The sequence below is a fragment of the Micrasema longulum genome, unplaced genomic scaffold (genome assembly GCF_059751315.1).
Source record: "Micrasema longulum isolate JH-2025_06_02 unplaced genomic scaffold, ASM5975131v1 h1tg000328l, whole genome shotgun sequence".
In the NCBI taxonomy this organism is placed as follows: domain Eukaryota; kingdom Metazoa; phylum Arthropoda; class Insecta; order Trichoptera; family Brachycentridae; genus Micrasema; species Micrasema longulum.
In genome coordinates this window covers 593,751-620,785 of record NW_028277532.1, presented here as the reverse complement: position 1 = coordinate 620,785, position 27,035 = coordinate 593,751, and the positions used below count along the sequence as shown (strand labels likewise).

The 27,035-nt window shown below is 31.8% G+C and overlaps 1 protein-coding gene across 1 annotated transcript; it reads right to left on the bottom strand.

The window, feature by feature from the left end:
- Positions 1 to 2,435: 2,435 nt before the first annotated feature.
- On the bottom strand, positions 2,436 to 27,035 carry LOC148282452 (uncharacterized). Its single transcript, XM_088225072.1, is given in 5 exon segments — positions 2,436 to 3,947; positions 3,950 to 4,787; positions 4,790 to 6,812; positions 6,815 to 7,196; positions 26,781 to 27,035. Coding segments are annotated over 5 exon segments (4,245 nt in total). The 5' UTR covers positions 26,793 to 27,035; the 3' UTR covers positions 2,436 to 2,957.

Sequence of the window (27,035 nt, the reverse complement as noted above, 5' to 3'; positions counted from 1 at the left end):
TTTACATTCCGTAATTAACTTCATGTGTTACTCCGACGGTTCGTCATGCTTTCTTGATTCTTTCATTTCTCGTTCATAGTTGAGTTCTCTTAACTATACCATCTTAATCCGAAACTTACACACCATTTATTAAATATAATCTGCTTGTATAAGCACCAAAACAGTCACAAACATTATACCCAACAGTTATATAACCTACAGTTAGGATTCTAAACAAAATGTTTTGATGGTGTATCACAGAATCAGTTCTTGTACCAATATTAAAATCAGATTATTTAATTATTAGATTTCTATTACGAAAACATCACCATCATCAAATTCTTATCATAAAACAGCGTATTTTGATCATCTGCTACGGAAAAGTAAAGTGCTTAGTCTTAAGATTCAGGTGCCAGTCCAAAGACAAAGAAATGCTTCAGTGGAAATCCACCAATAAAAACAAATATTTCATACCAACTTTCAATTTATTTGTTTGCTAATTTTATTCAAATGTACAATACAGCAAGTCTGCTAATTGTTTTTTAAAAAGCGCAAAATAGATCATTATAATTGAACCCAGGTCCGTAAGCATGGTAAGCAAATGTGCCAACCTCTCCACTATAAAGTAAACGTTTTTGAAATGAAAAATTTCAGTTTAAAACCACCTTAAAAACATTTTTTTTATGGCGACCTTCTCAAAAATCGAATCCGGGATCTCAATCATGTTTAACGAGGGTGCTTTCTGTATAAAGACTTTGCTCCACTCGATTTCCTTTTCTTAAGAGCAGCAATCGAGTAGGAAATACTTTTCCGAAATTCAGGTTCTATTTCATACCAAGAACTGTATTTTTGTCCCCCTAGACTTACTTTGCTTACAAATAATAACTAAGCTTACAATTAACTTAAAAACATATTTTAATCATTTTCTTTGTAATTGGCTATTATACTATTAAATAAAAAAACTTATTTTTTTAGCGATTATTATTTATTTAACAACAGGTTCATACTCATTTCTAAAATCATGCCTTGACAAAGTCGCATGTAGTAGCTCAGAAACCAGACGATAATGAAATCAATGTCATTTGAAACAAAGTGTTTTTTATTTTTATAAATTATATTTTTATTTTCTGTATGTCCCGTATCAAGGCAGAATAAATAATACAGTTTCATATCGTCGGTGCGTCGGCCATATCTGTTTAGCGATTTTTTAAAGTACTTTTAATTTCTCATTAAGATTAAAACATTTTGTTTCATCAAGTTAAATATTTTGTAAACTAAAATGACGAAAATCCATTATTAAAACATACATTGTTTAAATGATCTCCTAAAAAAATTCAAAATGTCACTTAACAGATATTTCCAGCGAACGACGATATGTAAAACAGAGCCAGAATCCTGGACATCAGTTTAAATACATATTTCATATCAACCATGTCGGGAATCGAACCGGAGACCTCTTGCCATCATACAAAAATGATCTATGTTTTCTGAGATCGGTGTATCAAAACATCCTTAAGTAGGCATGGGTAACTCAATTTCGAACCGGTTCAAAAAGACGGTTCGATTGCTTTGAGCCGTTTAGCTGCAGCTCAAATTTCTAGTGGGCGGCTCACGGCTCACAGTGGTTCATTATGAGTTTCATTCGAATCGTACATCTACGTGACGCTTCAGGTCAGCTGAGTCCACGCGTTATCGGTGACTCGATGAACCATTGAGCTGATCTGCTTGCCGATTCAAAACTCCAGCTTCAGTATTTGAGCTGCGAGCTGACCTGCTACTCAAAAAATAATCTTTGGTTACCCACGCTTATCCTTAAATGACCAACCCTAGCACCAATCGGTGCAATTAAAACCTATTTCTGACAGATCGTAAAGTGAAATTACCTCTCTCTCTCTTGCAACTTTCGTCCCCAACTCTGCCTGTCCTCGGCCGCCGTCTTCCCATTCGCCACCTAGAGAAGATACGTTGCATCCTCTCTCAATTTGTCCTCCCATCTCAGCCTGGGTCTTTCTTCTAATCTCCCTTCACCTGGGTGTTCGCTTATTAGTATTTTTGGGACCCGTGAATCAGGCATTCGCTGCACCTGTTTGGCCCATTTCAATCTAAGCAGCTTCACATGTGTGAAAATTAACTGGGGTGGATTAATTTGTTTTGCAGATTTTTTAATTTATTTGTTGTTCTATTTATTGAATGGCTGAAAAATGCACTATTATATTGTGTTTTACATTTCGTTCATAAAATTTTTCGTGCAATTTCCAAATTATAGTTTTTTTTCATGCAATTTTTTTTTTAAACAACTAGATTTCATACTAAAACCTACAATATTTTTTAAATAAAAAATATGGTATTATTTCAAAAATTAATTATGTAAAATGATAAGATTTTTTCTTAAAATACCATTAACATTTTTATTGAAACCGACTTTGTTTTTTTCGGAATAAATAAAATACAAAAAAAACAAAACAAATTATTTTATTTAACACTTACAAAAATATTTAAATACATCTATCAGGGAGACTGACTCTAGGAAGTTAAACTATAATACACAAAACTTATAATTAATAAGACTTAGGAATACCTTAAAACTAGCACAATTTATTTCAAAGTAAACAATACCTGTCATAAAACTCATTTACCAATTAAGTATACTACTGCAAGAATATGTATAAATGCTAATTCAAGTTTCTTTCTACACGATTTTCAACATCAGCAACTGAATCAGAATAGAAATGATTGTGCAAAATAACAAATCATTTGATCTTCTTAATTGTGGCATGCAAGCCTGGTCAGAAAGTTTTTGATGGCATGATACAGAGTCGCACGCTATAGAAAAATATTTCTTGTAATGTGTGCAAATATCATCAAATCACTCTCTGAAGTTATTAAATCATTCATGCGAATCATTGGCAAAAGAGAATTCTTTATGCAACGGCTTTCGATCTTAAAAAACAAAACATCTTCATATTTTAATTTTATGTTCATGGTCTTATTGGTTGAGTTCGGTGGTTGGATTTAATTTTAAAAGTACGCGAATCATACTCGTCGACATCTTTTGGTTCTTCAAAAACTACGTGCTTTGATGGTCTACTGCGCCTTCTACTTACTTGTTGCCTTGGCCTCACTAAACGCTTTTCACTTCTATGTACTTTTAGTCCTACTGGAGGCTTTGGAGGCACTAATAATGTGTAAGGTTCACTCACTTCTCCTCGTGGAATTTTATGTGATACTTCTTCTGATAATATGCTATTTGAACGATGGAGATATTTAGATTTCTTTTCGCCACCTCTGTAATTATTATCAAAGGTGTTTAATTCATCTAATTCAGCTTCCAATGAATCGCTATTGCTTCTGCCTCTTGCAGAAATAAAACCCGATTGTTGATCAATAACGGCACCTATTTGTTGTTGATTTAAAATACTTTGAACGGAGTTTTGTAACTGTTCAGATGCAACACTTGAAACATGAGGAAATTGAGGTTCACGATCATTTTTATCAAAAAATTGAGTAAACGGTTTTGATGATTGTGCGTACACAATATCTTCTAACCTGTTTTTATATTTATTTCTTGAACTGGATTTATAAGTTTGGTCTTTTTTACCTTCAGATTCATCGTTTTCATTATGATTAGGTCCTGAAGATGCTTCATTAACTAAAGTAGATTCTTGCAAAGCTAACGTTTTTAATGTTCTGGGACTTAATTTTGCTATTTGATCTTTTACTTGCTGAAATAATGAATCATCTACTTCTATTTTCCCAGTTAAAATATCAGAAACCACTTGTAAATCCACGTTATATGGATTTGCTACTCTAAGACCGTTTATCGTGGTAAGTTTTGAACCAGTTGTTGGATCAATTTCATTTTGATTTGTTAATGTTGTTTCGGCATTATTTTGTCGCTGAATTCGACCAAAACCTTGCGCATAATTTTCGTTGTAATTATTTTGTTCTTGAACAAGTTGTAATGCTATTGGATTTCTATTTTGATCCATATTGTATTGTTGGTTTTTTGCAACATTGTTTGAATGTATTCATTGGGAGGTGAATTAGAATTAAATTGATTAAATTTTTGGTTTGAGTTGGTTTGATGCAACCGTAAGGATGTTTCTTCATTAATTTGGTCTTTATTCAAACGCTTTGCGTCCTGTGAAGATTGTCTAAAGGTTTCTGAAGGAACATAATCTATATGGGGAGTTTGTCTAGTATCTACGTTAGAAGAATGACCAATCATATCACCGGGAGTGCTTGCTACATAATGTTGTTGGGATTCTGATGTCTGAATTAATTGATTATTCTGAGATGGTGATACTGAATTCAGCTCTCTAGAATTTCCAAATACATATGATCTTAAATCAGAAAACCCAGCATTTTCATGGCTTTTTGATTGTAATGGAGATACATTATAATATATAGCCTTATCCATTGTTGTTTGATCAGCAGGCTTAAAATTCCCGTAATAGTTAGGCAGTCCTTGGTAAACGACATTTTGGTTATTAATTGAGCTTGGTGAAATTTGATATTGATCTTGTTGGAAATTTGTCACATGGTTACCTATACTCAAGGAACTAGGCTGTGCAAATGCCTGCTGCACAACCGGAAAGTTTGAGTAATGTGCGGAATATGCTGCAGACTTGTCGAAATTACTTGATGGTGTAGAGAAATTAGGAACAACATTTGATAAGTCAATGGGCTGAATATTTTTTATGGCTTTATCATGATCAAAGCTCTGTAGATATCGAATGTTATTTTCTTCTTTTGGTGTTGAGAAGAAAAATGGTGTGTTAGTTACAACTGGACTTGGACTGTTACGTAAACAATGGGAGGAATAGGGGAAGACATGTGATGTATTGTTTTTGTTGAGCTTGGGCTTGAAATAGTAGAAACTTCTGCTCCTGTTCCATGGTTTGACCACTTTAAAGATTCACTATTTCCATCGTTTCCATAATATGTTACAGTTTTGGGATTTATTAAATTTAATTTGGCAGAATTTCCATAGAAATTTGATTGGATTTTTTCATAATTATTGTTTCCAATATTGAGATTCTTCGAATTTTGATAAGAAATGGCTCCAGATGCAAGAGATGGATTTTGTTGATTTCTAAATGGTCCAATTTCGTCGTTAGTCGGCTGGTATTTCGTAAAACGACTATCTATATTTCCAGAGTCTTTATAAAAATAAGATGGATCTGGCGAATTCACCTGTGATACTTTTACGCCCTTAATTATATCTGATTGGATTGATGGGTGATTACTAATGGTTGTGAATCCTTGGAAACTATTTCCATTTGAATTTCTGTGATCTCTGCTCATTCCAACTTTTCTCGAAGATTCATCATTTGAATTTCCAAATCCTATACTGTATCCAACGTTGACATTTTGTCGTTGGTTTTGATCTGGTTGAAAGTTAATAGACTGTACAGAAGCTGAACTTACTGGAGGGGGTCCAGTTTGTACTGATATATGATTTAAAAAAGGATTATCTGGATAAGGTCGATATTCATAACTACTCTCAGATTGAGGTGAGAGGGTTTGACTTTGGAAATGAAATGTTTCGGGAGCAGTGGTGTATAATCCCGAATTCTGTTGAATACTATTAGATAAAATATTTTGACTGGCTGAAACTTTTTTCGGGCTTAATTTCCAACCAAAATCTCCACTAGAATACAGTTGGCCTGCATCCGTCTCTTTTTCTACATCTCTTTGGTGATTTTTATTCATAAACTGTTTATCTCGCTGTTGTTGAAAAGATGGATGAACTATATTTACAACTAAATTATTATTAGCAGTATCAATTTCATTCGGATATTGATTATTCTTATTTTGACCAAACGATTGTATGTATTGATTTGATTGATGCTGTTGTAGCTGTTGCTGTTGCTGTTGCTGCTGTTGTTGCTGTTGTACTTGATGTTGTTGGCGTTGTTGTTGTTGTTGTTGCTGTTGAATTTGTTGTTGCTGTTGTTGTTGGCTATTTATTATGAATTGATGATTATTTGAGTCTTTGAAACCTTGAATACTTAATGTATTAGGAGTTATGGCGGATCTGTAATTGTGTTCATTTAAGTGCTGTTTTGGAGCAATTGTTGTTGAAATTATAACAGGCACTGGAGTTGAAGAAACAAATACGTTTTCTAACACTTGAGAAGAAGGATTCCTTACACCACTCATGGCATTATTAAAATGATCGATACGCATTTGTTGTGAACTTTTTGATGACCCATCATTTGAAGCTGCTATGTGAGAATCATACGATGGTCCACTGGTAGCATACAAAATTGGCGATTGAGTTGAAACAAAGTGAACCGGTGATGAAACGTAATGATTATGCGTTGGAGTAGACAAAAATAATGTGCTTGGAGCGGGAGAAGATACAAAAGTATGTTGTGAAGCTGCCGGCATGTTTTGTGATATTTGAGCTACATACTGATTAGGAGTTGCAGAAGAAGAAAAATGCTGGACTTTTGGAGCTGGCGTTGACGCATATTGAACGTTATTATTAATATTTTGTAAATGAGATCCAAAATTAGAGGCCGGAAAAGAATTCGATCCATATTGAATATTTGGAGATGGTGTAGAAACATAATTTAAGTGGGATGCTGATGCAACCGGAAAATTTGAAGGACTAGAAACATATTGACTTCTAGGAGATTGAGTAGCGGTATACTGAGAAGGAGCTGGAGAAGAAACATAATTTACATTTGAAGACTGAAAAGAGGAATACTGTCCTTCGGGACCAGTTTGAGGACTAGATTCATAATTGGATTGAGGAGCTGGAGTAGATACATATTGTTCATTAGGATTTGACAAATACACATAGTTGTTTTGTCTAAATTGTTTAAAAAACCTTCCGGTGGTAAAACGTATCTTGCTGAAGGAAGTTCATTTGAAGCTCCAGAGCTATCAAGACTCACATTGTTTCTGATATTGTATGTGTTTAGATATTTTGGATCTCGCTCGTTTGTTTCCTGGTTTATATAGTATTCTTTTGGTTCATATTCCTCGTCGTCAGGATCTTCATTTCCTGGCTTCTCATTTAGATTTGGCTGCGAAGTAGCTTGATTGATAGAGTGTTGGTGATCGGGGATTATGGCTCTAGGCCCAACTCCTTGGGAGCTGGGAGAGTGGTAGGAGTTAGGCGTCCTTCGGGACAGCCTTAGTATATCGGGCTCAGGTTCCTGTGCCAGACATCGCCACAAGCACAAAGTCACCAGCAAGCATATCTGAAAAACAAAACGCATTGTTATTGAACGTAACAATTTAGAACTTAGATAGTGGAATAGGCGCGAAGGTTTTCACGGTCACTGTTATCAATATTATGTATCTTTTTTGGGTGATACCGTGTATGTTGGATTTGATCCGACGTTTCGGCTACCATTGCAGGAGCCATCTTCAGGAAGTTTTCACTGAAGATGGCTCCTGCAATGGTAGCCGAAACGTCGGATCAAATCCAACATACACGGTATCACCCAAAAAAGATACATAATATTTAGATAGTGGATTTCGAAAAAATATTTAGATATTTATTTAACTAAATTAATGTTAAGCAATTGATTGTTTTGCGTTGGATTTAAGTCAATAGGTATCGACATGTTCAATTGTATTTATTTTAATTACATGCATTCTTTTGCCCGTCCAGCGTTTTTGTTTCACACGTATGATTTCTTCAAATACTACCATTTATTTAGTGATCGGACCTCTTGCCTAAGCAGCAATTTGCCCTCCGTAAACTTAAACTGTAAGCAAGGATGACAAAATAAAGATTCAAGAGGAAAATTTTAAACTTGAATTAAAAAGTTCGAGAGATTTGTTGTCATTTTTTATTTATTGCCCATTTTATTGTGCGTATATAGGTACACGACGCGCGATGTGACGTTCAGTGTAATATTGATTATTATCCCTAATTTTAAACTTGAATTTATTTTTAAAAATGAGTCGCGATTATATTTATTAATTTTATGTTTATTTTTAATAAAATTATAATTCTTAATATAATATTTCAAGGAATATTTATTATTTTTTAACAAAATTTTAATGACTGGGAGAATATACTATTTTTATAGATTTCCTTATATTTCGTAAAAAAAAATTCCGTTCCCTTTTCCCTCCTAATGGTGCGTAGGGCAAGGCATTGGTTCACCAATTGTAGCTTATCTTGATATTTTTTTTATTACATAAACGTAAGTAATAATAGTAATAAAGTCTTACTCTTCAGGTGCTAGTCCAGGTACTATGAAATACTATAGTCTAAAATCACCTTTTTAAATAAATATTTCGTGTCAATCGTGTGGGTAATCGAACCTGAGACCTACTGCATGGTAAGCAAATACGCTGATCACTGCACTACGAGACGATCTCACATTGTGAAAAAAAAGAAGTTATATCCTCAATAAAATATGACTTTTATTTTATTTTTTGATACAGCGTCGTTTTTGTAATATAATTCCTCAAGGGCGCTTTGCAAATACACGAATATTGATTTTAATCTGTATAATAAATAACTTTTACAGCGCATTCGAGATCCTTATTAATTTGTGTTCTATCAACTCAGGTCCATAAAACCAAAAGTACAGATTCATTAAGGCTCGTGGGGCTGATTTAATAAGGCCATGAGGGCAAATCCATTCAGGCTAGTAAGGTCGATTAAATGACGCCCAAAGTACAGAACTTACTAGCATGTAACAGTCGTAAAAGCTAACTGTTATTATTTTAAATTACAGATTCTTCAATATTTCATTTAAACCACTTACTAACTGATCTTTTTGCGGATATATTAAATATACATGAAAATTTTGTGTGGTTTTGGTAGCATTATTTTGAGTGATAGGTTATTTTTCAATGCATTTAGGTTACTTCTGAAAACAAATAATAAATTATTAGGCCCAAGAGAGCAATATTTCCATGTGCCCGAGGCCCGAAGGGCCAATCAGCTGATGGCTATGGGGCCGATAAAGCGATAGCGGGCAGTATTGCGAAAGCCCTAATAGATTAGCTTTTTGGTGGAGTGGGGACAGATCTATATATCTTACTAGCTGACCCAACAGACGTTGTCCTGCCCGAACGTTGGCAAAAAACCTTTAATTTATAAGTAGGTGCCTAGGTACTTGTTCATGATTGAATATAAAAACTAAAAATTAATAATATTTAATATTGAATTTAAGTGGGTATTTCTTTATGGTTGAAGTCCATAACATAAAACAATTCATTTTCAAAGGTAGTTATTTTTGCAAATGTCAAACTCGGCTCTTCTCACCAACAGAGGTGCACTTTTCTAATGAATGCGATTGAAAAAAATGTATAGAATTTCAGTTAATATTATTTTAGTATTACCAAAAAATACAGTTAAAAGAAATAAATGTGAAGAAATTATAAAGAATTTAAGGAAAGAATCTGATTAAGATCCACAAAAAACAATTGATGTTTGTAAACATTCAAAAACAAACCTTTTTTAATACACAAAAAACAACATCTTTCCATTTTTTTGCAAATGCATTCTCGTCGAATGCAACCCTGGTAGATCGATGAATAAAACATTTATGCTCCTAACTTCTTTTTTAAATTTGATTTAAGATTTTAATATTTACAAGCACGCACAGCGCAAAGATCTATATTTCTCTGAAAACCGCACGTAAATCGGTTAAGCCGTTTAGAAGTACGGTGACATCACACGTACAGAGGAATTATATATATAAGGATAAATTTAAATATTTTTACACAATGACAAAAAAACTCTTCTCGTCCGATGACGGTCGGCGTATAAATATTAATTGACTGATTTTACACACAATATACTTACAAAGTTCAATAATTTAACATTTAAAGCACAAAGTAAGTTGTTTAATATAAAAAAATAAATTAACAAGACTAAAGATGGCGCTGCGCCACAAACAATCAAATCCTAATAAAAGTCAATTGATTCGGCACTATTAATTTATGTATATTTCTATCGTTTATCAATCTGTCCACTAAAATTCTCTTGAAAAGAAAAGTGAAGATGAATTAAGGTATAATCCGTAAGTTGCTAATAATGACTGTTGTTGACTGCTGTCGATTATTGATGACTCCAGTCAACAGTCAACACGGGTAAGAGGAATCAATTCTGAGTTTCTCTCATAAAGTTCGCGCTTAGTATCAAGACGTGGACTCGAGATTGTGACCCCCCTGACCTCACAATACATAATATACAGGTTCGTGACCAGAGATCTCTATTTTACTAGCCGAGGGTTGTCAATTTGCAAATTAAATATTTGCACCTTTAGTTTTCACTTTTAATATATACGTACATATTAATAAAAAAAACGTAAGTAAGTAGATATCATAACACATTAAATTAATGAATTGAATTATATCGTCTGCGTAAATTTTTACACGAGGAATGCGTTCCAGACATATCCAGTAAAAAAAAGTATAGGGGAGCACTGGGTACAGTGGTTCGCCTTTTTTTAAACCTCCGTGATTCTGAAATTTATCGTAAAATTCTGGGCCCTTTGATGAATTCGAAAGAAATATTCAAAGTCTTCACAATAACACTGTCGGTTAGCCATTTTATTGCTTATTGAATATTTTTTTTTATATATTGATTTGAGGTAATCGATCCATTAGCCCAGAAGTGGGCCAGAATAGATCAATCTTGAAGTTACAGCGAATCAGATTGGAATACACGAAAATATGCTTTGATCCAAAATTTTATTTTTTAATTTAAATAATAAACTATTTGTACTTTATGTAAATTCTCAATTCTACCAGGCTTTGAAGATAAAAAATCACATTTTTAAAATTAAGTTTATTTGAGGTATCAGTTGCAATTGACTTCGCTTTCCGTCATGACATTTTTCTTTCTTTTTTTTTGACCTGCTTTTGGTAATCCACGAAACTGGAAATGACAAACAACTTTTTATTTGTGTGAAAAAAAAGTGACCCACTATGACCAAGGATGAAATAATTCACTGTAACTCAATGACAGTTTTCGTGAATAAAAAAATATTGGAAAATATCAAGCTCTTCTCCCAGTAAACTCAAATAATGTACTTATATATTAAATAATAATCATTAAACAATGAAGGGGAAAATGGAACCATTCAAAATTCCCAACCATATTAAAACAAGTCATTTTTTAATACACCTAAAAATATTATTTTGTCCTAACGTATTAACCGATGCATTGCAGCACGTCCTCTATCTCTGATGTCATGAGGGTAATTAGTGTGGTGGCAGGGGTATGAAAAAATGACAACTAAAAAAATGTTTGTGGAAGCATGCAATACAAACGTAGCAATTGCAAACGATCCACTGAAACCCGTGATCCACTGTTACCCATGCTCCCCTACTAAAAATAAAACAATGGAAGATAAGTATACTTGTAAAAAAAATTGGGAATTTATAAAAAAATATTAGTCACCATCTATTTTACCGTAATTTTATTTAAAAATAACAAAACCATTCTCTCGCGTATCATTATAAAAAAATAGGACGATGCGTTAGTCTATGGCTATGTAGCATCGTAATTCTGTTCACAAATCCAAAATCTTGCTAACAAAATCTACTTAAAAACAAAAAGAAAAGCAAACCAAACTAATCATAGATAAAGCAAGTAAATTATAGAAATTCAAATAATTTATTTAAAATGTATTCTTATTTTATATTTTTTTCTTTGTACTTATTTTTATTCGGAGTAAAAATCAAGTATTCCGTTTTACTTTTACCTCTTCGGCTATTCCTAAGCAAAAAAATATGTCAATCAGTCGCTCCGTGGACACGTGAAGAAAACGAAAACAAACCCACTTTCGCATTTGTAATATAAGTATGATAACGCATTGTTAAATAAATACTTTTTTTTTTCGTTTTTCTGCAGTACTATTTCAAATTTCTTCAAAAAGAAGTTCTGGTATAAATAAATTGTTTATGATAGCATAAAAGTTCTCATTTTATATTGGCGAAAATCACTTCCAATATGAAAATTGATTTGAAATACATTCACAAAAATAAGAAATAAAATTTATTTGAAATTTTATTTTTTCTCTTACACTTTAGGTTTTTACAGCATTTTAAAATATGGCCAACAACCATTAAAACTTCAAAAAAAATAAGGATTCAAAATTAGCAATGTAGCCATTTTTAAATGAACTTTATTTCGTTAGGCTTAAAACATTCATAAAGTTTTCTGTATGGTAAAAAAGAATTTTCTGTATAGTATGAGAAAGTTGACAGCTTTAAATACTTGGGAGTTCACATAACTGAGGATGGCAGCATGCACAAAGAGCTCGCAATCTGCCTAGGAATTGCTGGAGCAACTTTTAACATGATGCATGTTGTCTGGAACTCTAGTCTATACTCGGTCAAAACGAAATGTCGATTGTTCAACTCTTGTATAATATCAGTACTTCTATATGGGTGCAAATCTTGACACCTTACCAAAGCTCAAAACACACAACTTCTGAGTTTTGAGAGTAAGTGCTTGAGAAGAAGATTGGGTATAAGGTGGTTCGATTTTAAAACTAACATTGAAGTCTGAGAACGGACGCAGCAGCCTCCTATAACGAGCGTCTTAAGGATGCGGCGGTGGACCTGGCTTGGACACGTGCTGCGCATGCCTCAGGAGAACCTAAGCCCAAGTTGCCTCTTTTTTAAACCTGCGGGCTCACGCCGTCCTGGAAGGCCGTCGATGACGATCTTTCGATTTTATTGGCGGAATTTAGGGGAACTAGATTGACGTGGGAAGAGGCGAGAGTACTGGCTGGCGATAGGGTCTCCCGAAGGCTACTGGTGATGTCCACATGCTCCACTTAGGAGCGGATGTGGAATAGAAGAGAAAATATTCCAAATATTTTATTTGAAATATAAGGAAAATCGTTATTAAGTTAAAATCTGTCATTTTTTGTGATAATACATTTCAATTGTATTTATAAATAAACAAAGGAAAGTTTGTAGACAAACAAGTAAATATTTAACAATAAATTTAATTTGCCTTTTAAGGAGTTGACTAGTCATATAATAAACTTAAAAATACAACAAATAAAATACAAACAAACTATACAGCAACACCTACGTAAAAAAAAAAAAAAATTCATTATTCTTATTGTCAACCGCCAATGCAAAAACTTAATTATAATATTTTTTGCGCTTTTATTTATTATAAATCAAATAGATTTCTAAAACCGCCATGTTAACCAATAAGTAACTTATAAAATAAATCACAGCCTCTTAAATTTCATTACAAATATTCATTTGAGTTTTTTGTAGATATAATAAATTTTACAAATTGATTTACTTGCACCGTGAACTCTGACCATTTCCTTTTTTGTTTGATATGTTATTAGTTACTGTAAAAAACTTGTGTATTATGTATGTATTCTTCACATACGTAAATACTTGAACATGTCTGACGGCCTACGTGATGTAGTGGTTAAGATGCTTGACTCACGCACGGAAAGTTCCGGTTTCGATTCCCGGTAAGAACACAGAAATTAAGTGGGATTTTTTTTTTATCCAGAATTCTGTGCTGTAATTCGTCAATTTACTTGGGCATCCTAGTCTTTAGCGATCCAAAAAAATTAATTTTTCATGGATATATTTATTCGTACGAAGATACGTATTTAAAAAAACGTATCGTTAACTTGGGATACAATGTAATAGAAAGTGGAAACGCGCATATTATTAAAGAAAACTAAAAATCAAAATTAAAAAAGTTTTTTTTTTAATATCTTGTAAACACGCTTAATAGTTTATAAATCTAGGTCGCCGCAGTCTCCTGCAATGGTCTCTTTCTATTCCTTTCTTTGTTAATACTTAATCTCATATTACAAGTTGACAAATTACAACAGGGATTTATAACATACTACGAAGTCAAGGCATTTACAGGGCTTATGACCTGTCGTTAGGTTAGTATGTAGTGCATGAAATATGAATGTTTAAATATAGGCAAAATTATAAATGTTAAACCGTGTGTCCAGTGGCCACTCAAACCAGCCAATGACAGGCCATAAGCCCTGTAAATGCCTTGACTTTCAAATTCCCTTCTCTAAAATGTTCTCCATCCCTGTTGTAATTTGATTAACTTAAAGACTCCCTAGGGGGTCAATTTCAGTATATAGTCTACAAACATTTGGACAAACAGAAAATACTCTTATATTATAAGTGTTACGCAACGTAAGTCCTTCAGAGCATAGAGTTACTCTCAATTGTCTGTAAAGTGAAATAGATTTTTTTAACAAAAATGTTAATATTTGTGTAAAAATTGCTATACCTTCGTCAAAAATGAAACAGTAATACCCGTATATAATATATACATTTTAATACAGAAAATCTATGATAACTCTGTCAAATTCCAGCCGTGGGCTTTCTAGCACTAATTTTTCTGAATTTGAAAACCATATTAGGGATACAAATCATTATTTTCATTCCTATCAAATTAAACTTTTACATTCTGTCACAAATAAATGTATTATAATGAGTAACTTAGAAAATATTGATGTACAAAAAAAAATTAGAGAAAATTTGAATCAATAATATTATATTCCTAAATTCTCCACCCCTGCTGTCAACATTCCTCATATTAAGGAAAACCCCACCCCTTCCACCACACATTGCCTTGCCCCTATCAGTACCTAAGTACAAATCTGTGTATATATTTTAGTTTAGTTTATATTATTTACACCTGATGATGGGAAATTCAGAATACCTGAAACTAGTTGTGTTATAATATGTTAAACTCTTATGTAGTAAAAATTAAAAATTGTTTAATTTTAAACATAATTATAGTGGTTAAATACAAATATTTACAAATATCATGTTTTGATAAACGTTTGACGACAAAGTTAATGCTAAGATCACAAATAATATTTGCTCTAAATATTAATAAATTTAAAATATTGCTTTCATTTTCACACTCAGATGTATTCTTGCGTAGTAATGTGTGAGAAATAAATCCAGAACTCTCAATATTTTATTGTAGACTGGAATCCGAAGACCAGGACTACCGAATTTGACCACATAACCGAGTATCGCACGCAACTACACTGGCTTAGTATCAAGCATAGAAGAAACATTCACATTCTATCACTTCTTCACAATATTTTTAATAATCCCACTTTGCCTGTTTATCTGACAGAGCTCTTCTAACCTCTTTCGCAACACGGACTATCTCTTCGTTCTAGTAACGAGAGAACCCTTTAAATACCCTGTCATCGCTCCAATTTTCTTTCCTCCTCTTTCACAGTAGTAGCCGCTCGATTGTGGAATAATATACTCACAAATGTTGGAGACGTCCCTTCTTAATTTACATTTAAGTCAAGATTGAATGTCACTAACAAAATATTTAAATTATTCCTTTATCCGTCTTTTTTTCTTCCCGTCCCCTCTCTTCTCTTCATAGTAAAGTGTTAATTTATTTTATATATTTTGTTAATCTTCGTTTTTGATTTTTTATAAAATTGTAACATTCAATAAGTCCATATATTTGTTATTTTCTCAAACCGAACGGTTTGGGTAGGTAGGAAGAAATGGCCTTAAGGCAATATGCCCGCCCTTATATGTAAATAAAGTGTTAAATAAATACTATGCGACATGTGACTACTTTACAGAGTAGCCAATTATTTTGTTTTTTTAATTATTGTTTCGTATTAAGTGGTAAAGCGTTGTACCTTCTTCAGATTCAATTCGATGGTTAATTAGATTTTTACAAGTTTCCGTATAAAATTGTATGCCAAACTTCAGATTGCTTTCACCGGTCTCCAATATAAACACTTGATAAATAAATACAGCTAAAAATGACAGCTGGGTATTAATAATTCACACACATAAATATTCAGATAATAATGGAATACCACGAAATGGAGAGTGAGCATACGGAACTATGATTAGCATGTATACGGAATAGTCATAAAGAATGAACACAACCATTTTCAAAACGTTGAACAATGTTGATCGGTATTGTTTAAATCTTAAACTTTCTCGTAAAAACAAATACGATTATTTGATGACTAAACTAAATACAAACGTTTTTTTATTTAATTTATATTTTGATTGCATGCCTCCTTTAATGTGTTTTGCCAATGGCATTTTTTGCATTATGCCAATAAATTTTGGTGTAATCGGATGGGGTGGTGCGAATGACACATTATTTAATGGTGTATTTGATGCACAAAAATCCATTAATAAAATAACACGCAGGGTCCCAATACAGACATCAATTGAAAAAATATTTTACATAATTTCATAATTTACATTTTATAAACAATTATTAACATATTACTACAGAAATGAAGAACATTTTAGAGAAGGTAATTTGAAAGTCTAGACATTTACAGGGCTTATGACCTGTCGTTGATTGGTTTAAATGATCACTTTACACACTGTGTAACATTCACCATTCTGCCCATATTTGAACATCTATATTCCTTCAATTCCTTCATCTGTTGATGTTTTTGAAGTTAAAGAGCTGAAACCTTTAATTATGCGAGTGAGATTCATCTCATTGAATTATTTCACCTACATACTACTCAACGCTTTTATTTGTTACATTTTTTTTACTTCATCGTGTAATAATACTAATTTAATCTCTAGATGCTCGATACAAAGACAACTTTAACAAAAACACACTTACACTACTTTCAGTCAAAGGTAGGTTAGAATATTATTCAAGCAAAATCTACGATCTACTTCCGCTGTTCATTAAAACAATTAGCAACGAGAAAATATTAAAAAAGAAATGGAAAATGGGGGTCGGTAGAATTAAAATATATTGTGTCATTTGGCCAAATCAATTTTGAAACACCTGCTCCAAAAGTGTATAGTTTATATTATATTTTGTACGTTGCATACAATAATATATGTATTTTATATCTGTACCTTAGAAAATAAAACATGGGAGTCCACTTTTTGCCGTTTTTAATTTTGTAATTTTTAAATGCAGAATTATCGACGTAAAAATGTTTTTTTAAGCTGAAATAAAAATCTGAAGTCCACTTTGTTTTATATACGCTATTTTATTATGTACTTTTTATTATAAATAACATTATTTTACATTGAAATTCTTTATAGATTGAAAATTATCCGGTTTGAAAGTTATCACATTTTGGAATTCGCCCAATCACATCTTAAAATCTGGTTCACTCAACATTTCATTCATTATTAAAAATACAGATAAATAAGACAGTGTAATTGTATTTTTTCGTATGAGAGGTTTTTAGGTATTTGTGCGTCAATCAAAAGCAAGTGGAAGTGTATCGCCGCCAGATATAATCAACCTTTTTTTTTAATAAACTGACGGGCTTGTTACCTATATCAATTATAGTTATTCCCTTTCCTCACCTAATGGTGCATAGGGCGCTGCATTGGTACACCAAACGCAGTGTATCTTGATATTTTTTATTACATAAAGGTAAGATGATCAGTCTTACGCTCCAGGTACCAGTCCAGGGACTATGAAATATTCTGGTGTGAAAACACCCTTTAAAATAAATATTTCATATCAAGCATGTCGGGAATCGAACCCGAGACCTCTCGTAATAGGCAAACGCGCTGACTATTACACCACGAGACCGCACTATATCAAAAGGTAAAAATCATTCAAACAATAAATTATCATTGTAATTAACATTTATTCCGCATTGTCAAATAAATGTTATATTTAACTTTTGGATCGTGTTGTTTCAAAACCGTGTAAAAGAAGTGAATTTCAAAATGTTTGTAGACATACATTTTTTAATTACATACTGCTTATGTGACTATCGCGTGTCTCTGTCAATCATTCCCGAGTCACACGCGTCTTAGTGTTGACGTAGAAATCAATGTATGGTATTTATGAATGAATACCGACATACGATATGTTACGTGCTAAATACTACGCATCTAATTACTTGCAACTTATTCATTCATAAGAGAATAATATTTCAGACATTTTCTTAAATCATGTAACAAAGTGCGAGATAATTTTCCAATATATTATTTATATATTATTAAACCATGTACAAGAGTTATATGAAGAAACTTATGTAGGTACAAGGTACTAAACAAAAAGAACATTAAACCATGTAGCAAAGACAAACAAGGCAATAAAATAATGGTATAGACTATAAACTTATAATATTAAAAATCAAACACTGATTTGATTCTAAAATTTCGTGACAATTGTTTCGCCTTGTTGGGGCATTTTCAAACGAATGTGAAGATAAGATGGATTGAATGTCCTTATATAGTTGTATAATTCAAGGTACCTTAAAATAAAAATTATCATATGAACTATAGCATGTACATTAATCATAATTGAGGGGAAAACCAATGGTTAAGGGCGAGGCTAAGTGTTTAATAGGTAATGGGGAATTTAGGTATTTATATTAGAATTTCGGGAAAAATATAACAAAGTTAGTATTTACTGACAAAGAAGTGTGTATTGTGAGATAATTAATGAAACTTTATAGTTTTATAACTTCAGATAATTGTTATCGAAAAAATATCGAAAATATTATAAAAGGTATAAACACCAAATTAATCAATGGTATAGATTATATTTAAAAGCACGATCAATATATATACTTCGAGCTTACCCATGCCAATCCATCTTTCTCTCACACCGTTTTAGTGGCAAAGACATCTACAAAAAGCCAAATGATCTATCCTAAAGAATTTCAAGTTGTGTGGCGAATTGTCTAACCTACACATTCTGGCATAAAAACAAAAGTCGCTCTTAAAAGATTTGATAAATAGAAGATTTTGACTTCTTGTGACATGGTTGAAAACATAAAAAAAAATGTTTTGCATCAGAGATGGAACGTAACTTATTATATCTCATTAGACGAAAAAACTAGTTTTAAAAAGGTATATTTTAATCCAAACGGGTAATGTTAATCATCATCCCTTAATTCGCCACTAACAGTGCATATATAGATTCATGCTCAATTCGTAGCGAATTTTTAATTTATTGTAATTTAAATTATTTACACCTTACACCATTCCATAATTAGCTCACAAATAACTCGTGTTAATATTTTAAATGTTTTTCAAAGGATTCGATCATCTGAACCTTTAACATAAAATTTAAGTATTTAATTAAATCCACAACTTCTTTCGCAAAACCATTTAAAAATTAAAACAACTTTCGGTCAAAGGGGATTGGCCTACTACTCGGTTAAAGTTTGCAATCTACTTCCATTTTCCATAAGGACAATTAGTAAATAATCACAATATAAAATTGCCATTAAGAAATGGATAGTGTAGGTGGGTTCCGCACGGATCGATGAGTGGATCAAGCCAAATAGGTCAAATTTGTGTACTGTATATGAAATTTGGTCTACAGGTTTGGTTTATCCAAATAAATGTACTTATACCGATAAAAATATGTTAAATTAATTTAGAAAAAAATATTGTATCTTTAAAATGAATATAAATATTGCGGAGAAATGTTTTCATGCATAACATAAAAATAAATTATAAAAAAAGAAGTCTCTACAAAAACGCGGCTTGTTTGGACTTGGTAATTGTTACGATTTTTTATTTAAATTTAAACGGTCACAAACAAAGTTTAAAATTTTACCGAATCTTGGCGTATTAGGTGCATGGCCAATGCAATGGACCATTTTGCGAGAATTCAAAATTATAAATTTAAAAATATTTTTTGCCACTAATGAGTAAAAAATAAAACTTTTTTTACTCGGGAGTATTTCATGAACCCTATTTAATTTAAAATTGTTAAAAAATACTCATATTTCCCTGTTACCGATCGCTGATGCATGTAGTTATTAGTACAAGAATATCTATATCAAAACCGTTAATATTTTTTTTTTTTTTTTTAATATTTGCGTTTTTACGATTTACCTAAATATTAAACTTTGAGTGCCATTTTTAATAAATTGTAAATAACTCACTATTTTAACACAAAAAAATATTTATCTTTACTTTGCGAAGAATAATTAAATGAAGGTAAGTTATGCCAATACCACAATAAATCTGTTTTTCTGTATAAGAAAGAGCACTTGATTAAAACTTATAACAAGAATGACAGAGACGCTGTTCTGTGGTGTGAAAAAGATGAAAAAAAAATCTATTAATCAGTTGGTTATTGGTAGTAAATGGGAGTGCATGTAGTTATATGACCGGCGTATTTATGATTTTAAATTTATTTTGCTAAAACAGGCGTTTTTTTTTCTAAACTATAGAGAAATAATTATTTAACAGCATGTCTCTACATCGTCAGAACTTCATAATATTCTGTCTTTTGCGTGAGGTAACACAATGTTACACCATCGCGTGTAAATAAATTTTGTGGGACAGCCTTTTGAGAGTTAAGAACTTTGAATACGACTCGGATCGGATTTATTTCGACGATCTTGAAGAGAAGATATTTTTAAGATGTCCAGCTCATATTTATATTCGCTTCTGGATAAGCATAACATCGATCCTTTCTTTGTATCATTTATTTACAGCTGTAAGTTGATAAAGTAGTTAGACCCAAGGTACAATCGTGATCACTATGCATGAAGAAAAGGCCATCCGAAGGTAGTATCTATGCACATAGCTTTCACTTACCATAGTTAGCTACAAGAACTCATCGACCCTATAGGTCACGTGAATCTATAATATGAATAATTCAGGTAAAACTCTAGGCATACGTAATTGGAGAATCAAGATAATTGACGGTAATATCTACGTTTTATTTATTACTATTACACTCGGTACTTCTACAATAAATTTACACTTGACATTATTTGGTTTTTGTATGTGAAACAATTGTTGATTTGATTGCGGGTTAACATCGTGATAGAAGGATAATTAAGAATACAAAATTGTTTATTCGCATTTAAATTCACCGGTTTTCCGACAAATGGTAAGAACTCTTTTAGCACCGAGACAATACTCCTACATAGGATATAAACTATTTTATCATATATTTCCAGAACCGTGGAAATGATGTTAGCTCTAGAAGCTAAGGAAGTTACTGACTGCTTTCATTTGTGAAATTAATCTTGGTGAGACTAATAGGCATATAATGGCTAACATGTGAGGGTGAGTCTAATAGCATATAATGGCTCATGTTTTTGTTTGAATAGGGAAATATCAAATGCTACGAATACCGATAAAAATATATGAATTGGATTTAGAGTAATTAATTGTATTTTCTAAATAAATATTGTAAATGTTTTCATACATTAATGTGAAAAAGAAATTTAATAAAAATACGTTGCTAGAAAAATGCGACGTGTTTGCCCTTGGTTGTTGTGACGTCAAGATTTGTGATAATATTCTAAACAAATGTCAATGGCTAGGAACAGATAAACACGAATCATGACTATTGGGGGAGTGGTCAATAGAATGACCGTTTTCGAGGGAGTTCAAAATTACAAATTTAAAAGTATTTTTTACGCTACTAATAATTGGCAATTATTTTTACTAGGAAGTATTTCATAGACCTTTATTACCTTAAAAATGTAAAAAAAGCTATATTTCTCTATTGTAATGTTTTTGTTAATTGAATTTTGGAGATCTTTATTATTTTTACTTAGCTCTTTTAACCATTTTTTTTTTGGTTTTTGATTATTTTTTGTGCACTTTTCATTATTGTTTTTGTATTTTGACTGTCTTAAAACGAGGTTTTTTTTTTTAATTTTGTTTTTTTATAATACAAACAGATAAACAGGTATAATTTGTATGCTTAGAAACTAAAAGAGACTAGACTAGAGAAAATGACTAGATAGAAAAATAGGATAAATCGTAGGAGCTGCCATCCAATTACTCGAATTCACTTGATTGTAATAACATAAAGTGACTCCGACGCGACGGTTTAAATTATATAACAAATTAAATGATAGTTAGTTGAAACAGTGTTATTCAAATAAATAAAAATCAAAGAAACAGGGACAAAACAAGGAGATAGTGGGAAGGAAAAAAAGTGATCAGTAGTGGTGGAGGATAAATGAAGAAATGTATGAATGTAAAAGTGCATTTGATTTGGTGACGAGAAATAAAGAGCAAAAAAAACAAAACGTCTATTCCCCGTTATTCTGAATCAAGCTTGTTTGTTCTTTCCCGTACTAGTATCAAATATATACTGACTATTAAAATTTTTGCTAAATGTTTCACATGTACAAGGAATGGTAGAATGTTTCCGATGATTGGTTTTAATGTAAGAAATAAAGAAAAGGTCAGACGGTCTAGTTGGTCTAGAGAGACACTAAGCAAGTAATAGATAAATTATTTACCCTAGTTAGACAATCAAAGTAACTTTGCATTAATGATTAAGAAATAAATAAATAAATAAAATTAATTTATAAATGCACCACGTTGAGCATATGGCACTTCGTTGGTATTCTAAATGGATGAATTGAAGATCTAATACACAAACTGTGTAAAGTGATCACTTTAATCAGCCAACGAAAGGTCATAAACTCTGTAAATGACTAGATTTACACATTTCTTGTCAGACATAAAAAAAAAAAAATTTAGGCAACTGATTTATTTTGTAGTTTTAAAGGGGTTAAATCCGTTAATTGAATGGTTATTGTTAAGAGGCGTGAGATCATTATTTAATTAATTCATTTACAATTGTAAGGTAATTGTTATGGTAATCGAACAAGCGGATCAAGTCATTTGGATAAAATTGTTTTACCGTTTTGGTTTTTGTACTATTTGAACCAAATCTTAAGCAAAAACATAACCATTCTACTTTATTGTTTAACCTTGTTTACCTTAAAGCTTGCATTAAAATATAATGTTTGAACTAAATAATTTATCTTCTGAAAAGGTTTCGCTATCATCTTTCATTTTAAAAAAGCTTAGCAAATCAATTTTTTTAGGAGTTAAAATTACCAACTGTTTTACTTACTATTTTATTTCGAAATATGTTTAATTACGGGTCACTGACGAAAATACTTTACGGGCCTTTCTCATAAACTAGGCATAAAGTTAAGCCTAGGTATATTGGTAAAATATGGACGGAAATACCATCCTTATTATAGTGGTAGAATAAGGAAGGTATTCCCGTCCTTATTTTACCACTTCGCTTAGGCGTAACTTTATAGCAGGTTTATAAGTAAGGCCGTACATTTCTCATTCAAATATATTATACATTTTTGAACATAAAGTAAGATTTTACTCTACAGACAATAGAGAAGTATCACATAATACGAATACCGATAAAAATATTTGGAAAGGATTTAGAAAAATTTATTGTATTTTCAAAATCAGTATGGATATTGTGAAAAAATGTTTTCATTCGTAATCTTTAAAATGAAATTGTTAAAAAATACGCCTCCCCAAAAACGCAACCAGATTGGCCTTGACAATCGTGACGTCAAGATTCGTGAAAAATACATCGGTAAATTTTTTACCAAATCGTGACGTATCAGGGACTCGATTAATGCAATGAAACGTTTTCGCGAAAAAATTTTGATTTTAAATTTGCAAATATTTTTTATGCTATGAGTACAAAATAAAATATTTTTACTATTCATAATTGTTTTAGGAAAATATTTTTTTCATCTTTATCGTTTGTTTTTTTACTGATAAATTGTTTTTTTATAGGAGCTAGGACCATAAAAAAAACATAAAAAGCGGCAAGTTTATCGGCTGTCTTCGAACGTATACGGTATACATACAAATATGAAAAATATGTTGAAAAAAAGTAAACGTTCCAAAAAAAATTATCAATTTCGGTTCAGTTTTGATGTGCGGAAAACGGGAATGCGAGACCTCAGTTTTAGTTAGGCATAATCAGTCCGACGTGCAATTGTCTTTTTTGCCTAGTATTCGCGGGGCATCTGCAAGAGAGTGACAGAAAAACTTTATTCAGATAGTTATTCATTAGTTATTTTTTTATTTTGATTTTTAGAGGATCTTGAAATATCTATACGTACTCGATTGATACACTGTGGTGTTTTCACAATTTTAGATTACATAAGCAGTAATAATAATTCTGTGGCGATCTAGAAGGCTCAATGTAATTTGGTTAAGGGTCGATGTCAATAAAAAAACTTATTTATTTAATATTTTATGCACACAAACATACAAGTGTTTTAATTTTTTTATTAATATTTGCTACCAAAGACTTAAAAGAATTTATTATAACGCCACAATGGCTAAATGATTACTCTCCTGTAATATAACAATTTAGGATATTGGCTCTTATAGATCCAAGCCACCGAATTATACCAAGGCCCGTATTATAATACTATGACAACATTTATCACCAATTTTGTCTACAAAGTCAAATTACTTTTTCTGTATGAAAAATAGAATATGTGTACAATTTATTTTTCTAAACATGTTGGATAACAGATGACCGATGAAGATACTTTAAATTGTCATGAGACATTTTCGTACATAAATATTGGTTTCACTGAATACCATCTCTATGCGCACCAAGACGATTGCGATTGTAATCGCGGCCCTAGACAAGTATTAAAGCGAGAAAAGTAATTCTCGAATGACCCAATAATTATCCATACTAATAATAATAATAATAATAATATTTTACTGATTGAAATAGCGTCATTTTTGTAAAAAATCACCTCAAGGGCGCTTTACAATTGTATACCTAAACTTACATTCTAACTAAACTAAAGTGATATATTATATTTTCAGATTTAAAATTAAAGATGTGATAGTCTAAAGAAGTGGGATTTTAATTGGGATCTGAACTGACTGGGACTGATGATGATTCGTAAGTTTGAAGGCAATTGGTTCCAGGCAGAGGGGCCGGCAACGGCAAAAGCACAATCTCCAAATCTAGTGTTTTGGGAGCGCCGGATTTCGACAAGTTTTCCTCTTCCAGAATCAAATGCTGACCTAAGAGTAGATTTTCTTTGACATGTATTTTCCCTAATACAAAGGTCCGATAGGTATTTTTAAGCCATTTCATGAAGGGATTTGAATACTGTCTAGCAAAGCTTGTATTTTATTATCTCTGGGCTTTTTAACCAGTGCAAATCTCGAAGATGTTGCGAGATGTGATAATATTTTTTTACTCCCGTAATAAGCCGTGCTGCTGCATTGAAAACAGATTGAAGTTTATTAGTTTGATATTTTGGAAGATGTGCGTATATTCCATTACAGTAATCTAGACGCGATATCTTTACTTCTATGCTAATATTATAAATGCAAAAATGTGTTTTTTTTTGTTTGTTTGTGTTTCTTTCACATCTCAACGGAGTGACCGATTGACGTAATTTTTCGCATAGGAATAGCCGAAGAGGTGAGAAATAATAAAGGATACTCGTTTTTTTATCTACAATAAAAAAAATTGATGAAAAAATATGTGCGGATCAGTCTTACGCTCATGCGCCAGTCCTGAGACAGTAAAATACTGCGGCTTTCCTACCACATTCTGAACACTGCGTATGAGTCACTGACTTACTAAATTTATATAAAATAATTCATTCTGTGTTTGATACCCCTGCAATTTTATCACTTATTAATTTCAATTTACCAAAAAGAGCGACTTGCCAAACCTACCAATACTGTGATAACAATACTTCGACTTCATATGGTAAAAATGCAGTCATCAATAGACTTCACGCTCTAGGCAATAAGTACCAAGACATTGGTGACTCATTCCATGTTAAGTTTAGTCTATATAGGACGGCCCTTCACCTGTATTTTATGGGTAGGAGAAGCTAGTACCTAATAGTTCTAGATCAATTAGTATTCATTCTTCAAAATTGTTTAAATTTCTTTATTAATGTTTTTTTTTCTTTTCTTTTCTTGATTTTATTTAAAAGTACAAAATATTTTCCTTATCAATTTTTTTAACAGTATGTAATTATGTGTTTATTTATATTAGTTACCTAGTAGTTGATTTAAATACATGTAATTCAAAAAAGGAAAATCTTCGTTTAATGTTATAATTTTTTTTAATTTTTTTTTTTATTAATATGTGTTGCTTTCTTACTTTTTTTTTCTCTTTTTTTACAGGTTCAAAATATTTCTATCACCAAATATTTTATTTTTATTTTTATAATAAGTATTTTTATAACTAGTAATATTATTTTTAAACCGTGTCTTTTTTTTTTTTTGACTCGTTAATTTGAAAATAACTGTTCAGTAATAATTTCTTTAAATACTATATTTAACTTATTGCACTTACATTTATGTATTTTATGATATGCAACTTATATGTAAAAGGCACTAAGTACCGTTTATTTAAATAAAATAAGAATAAATAAATAAAATAAAATATGAGGACTTAAGTATCCTTGACTTTGCCTACATACAAAAAAAGACTGCTCGTTGCTGAACGTGAAAAGCTGTGAAATGGCACAGATTTCAAATAAACAACCTGCATAATATAGAAATGACTGTGACATGGTACAAATCCAAAGTAAATAACGTCACATAAATATCCACAAAAATTAAACCAACGCAGATGATAGACGCTGTAATGACGCTGTAATGACGCTGTAACGAAAATAATGCGAACGACACGTGGCATAATAACCCAGCAAAAAAATCCTCTAAATTTAAGTAGTGTTTTGTATTTGTGTTGCATCACAACAAGCCAGGAGGCTCAATTACAGCGCAGAACACCCAGGCTCGTAAACATTTTAGTACAATTTCAAATTTAATTTTTGTCCAACAATATTTTGAGTGTGTCCAAACGCTTGTAGGCCGGCTGGATTTCCTCCCTAAGGAGTTATTCATTTTTAAATTTGTTGAAACAGAGAGGAAAAACATTGATAATGTTTTCCCTCTCTGTTGCAACAAATTCAAAATTAATTATTGTGTTCTCACAGGGGATTAAACCCGGAATCTTCCTTCTGAAAGCCATCTGTCTTAGTCAATATACCACGGAGGCCGCATTATTCATGAATAATAGTACTCACTGTTAATCTCATTCTGGTAACACTTCGTAAAGAAAATATTAGTTTTAACAGTTCATGCACTTATCAATGTTATTATCCACAATGTTCTCGTCAAAACAAATCAAAAATATCACACGAAACGGTTTCAAGACATCCTTGCGTTTGGCGCACTTTGGATCTTCGGAAAACAATTGAGGAACAATTCGGTCGTTGCAAAACGATTGAGCGTCGGGTTGCCGATTCGAGATTTGAATTTTGCCGCGCATGCGCGCTCGT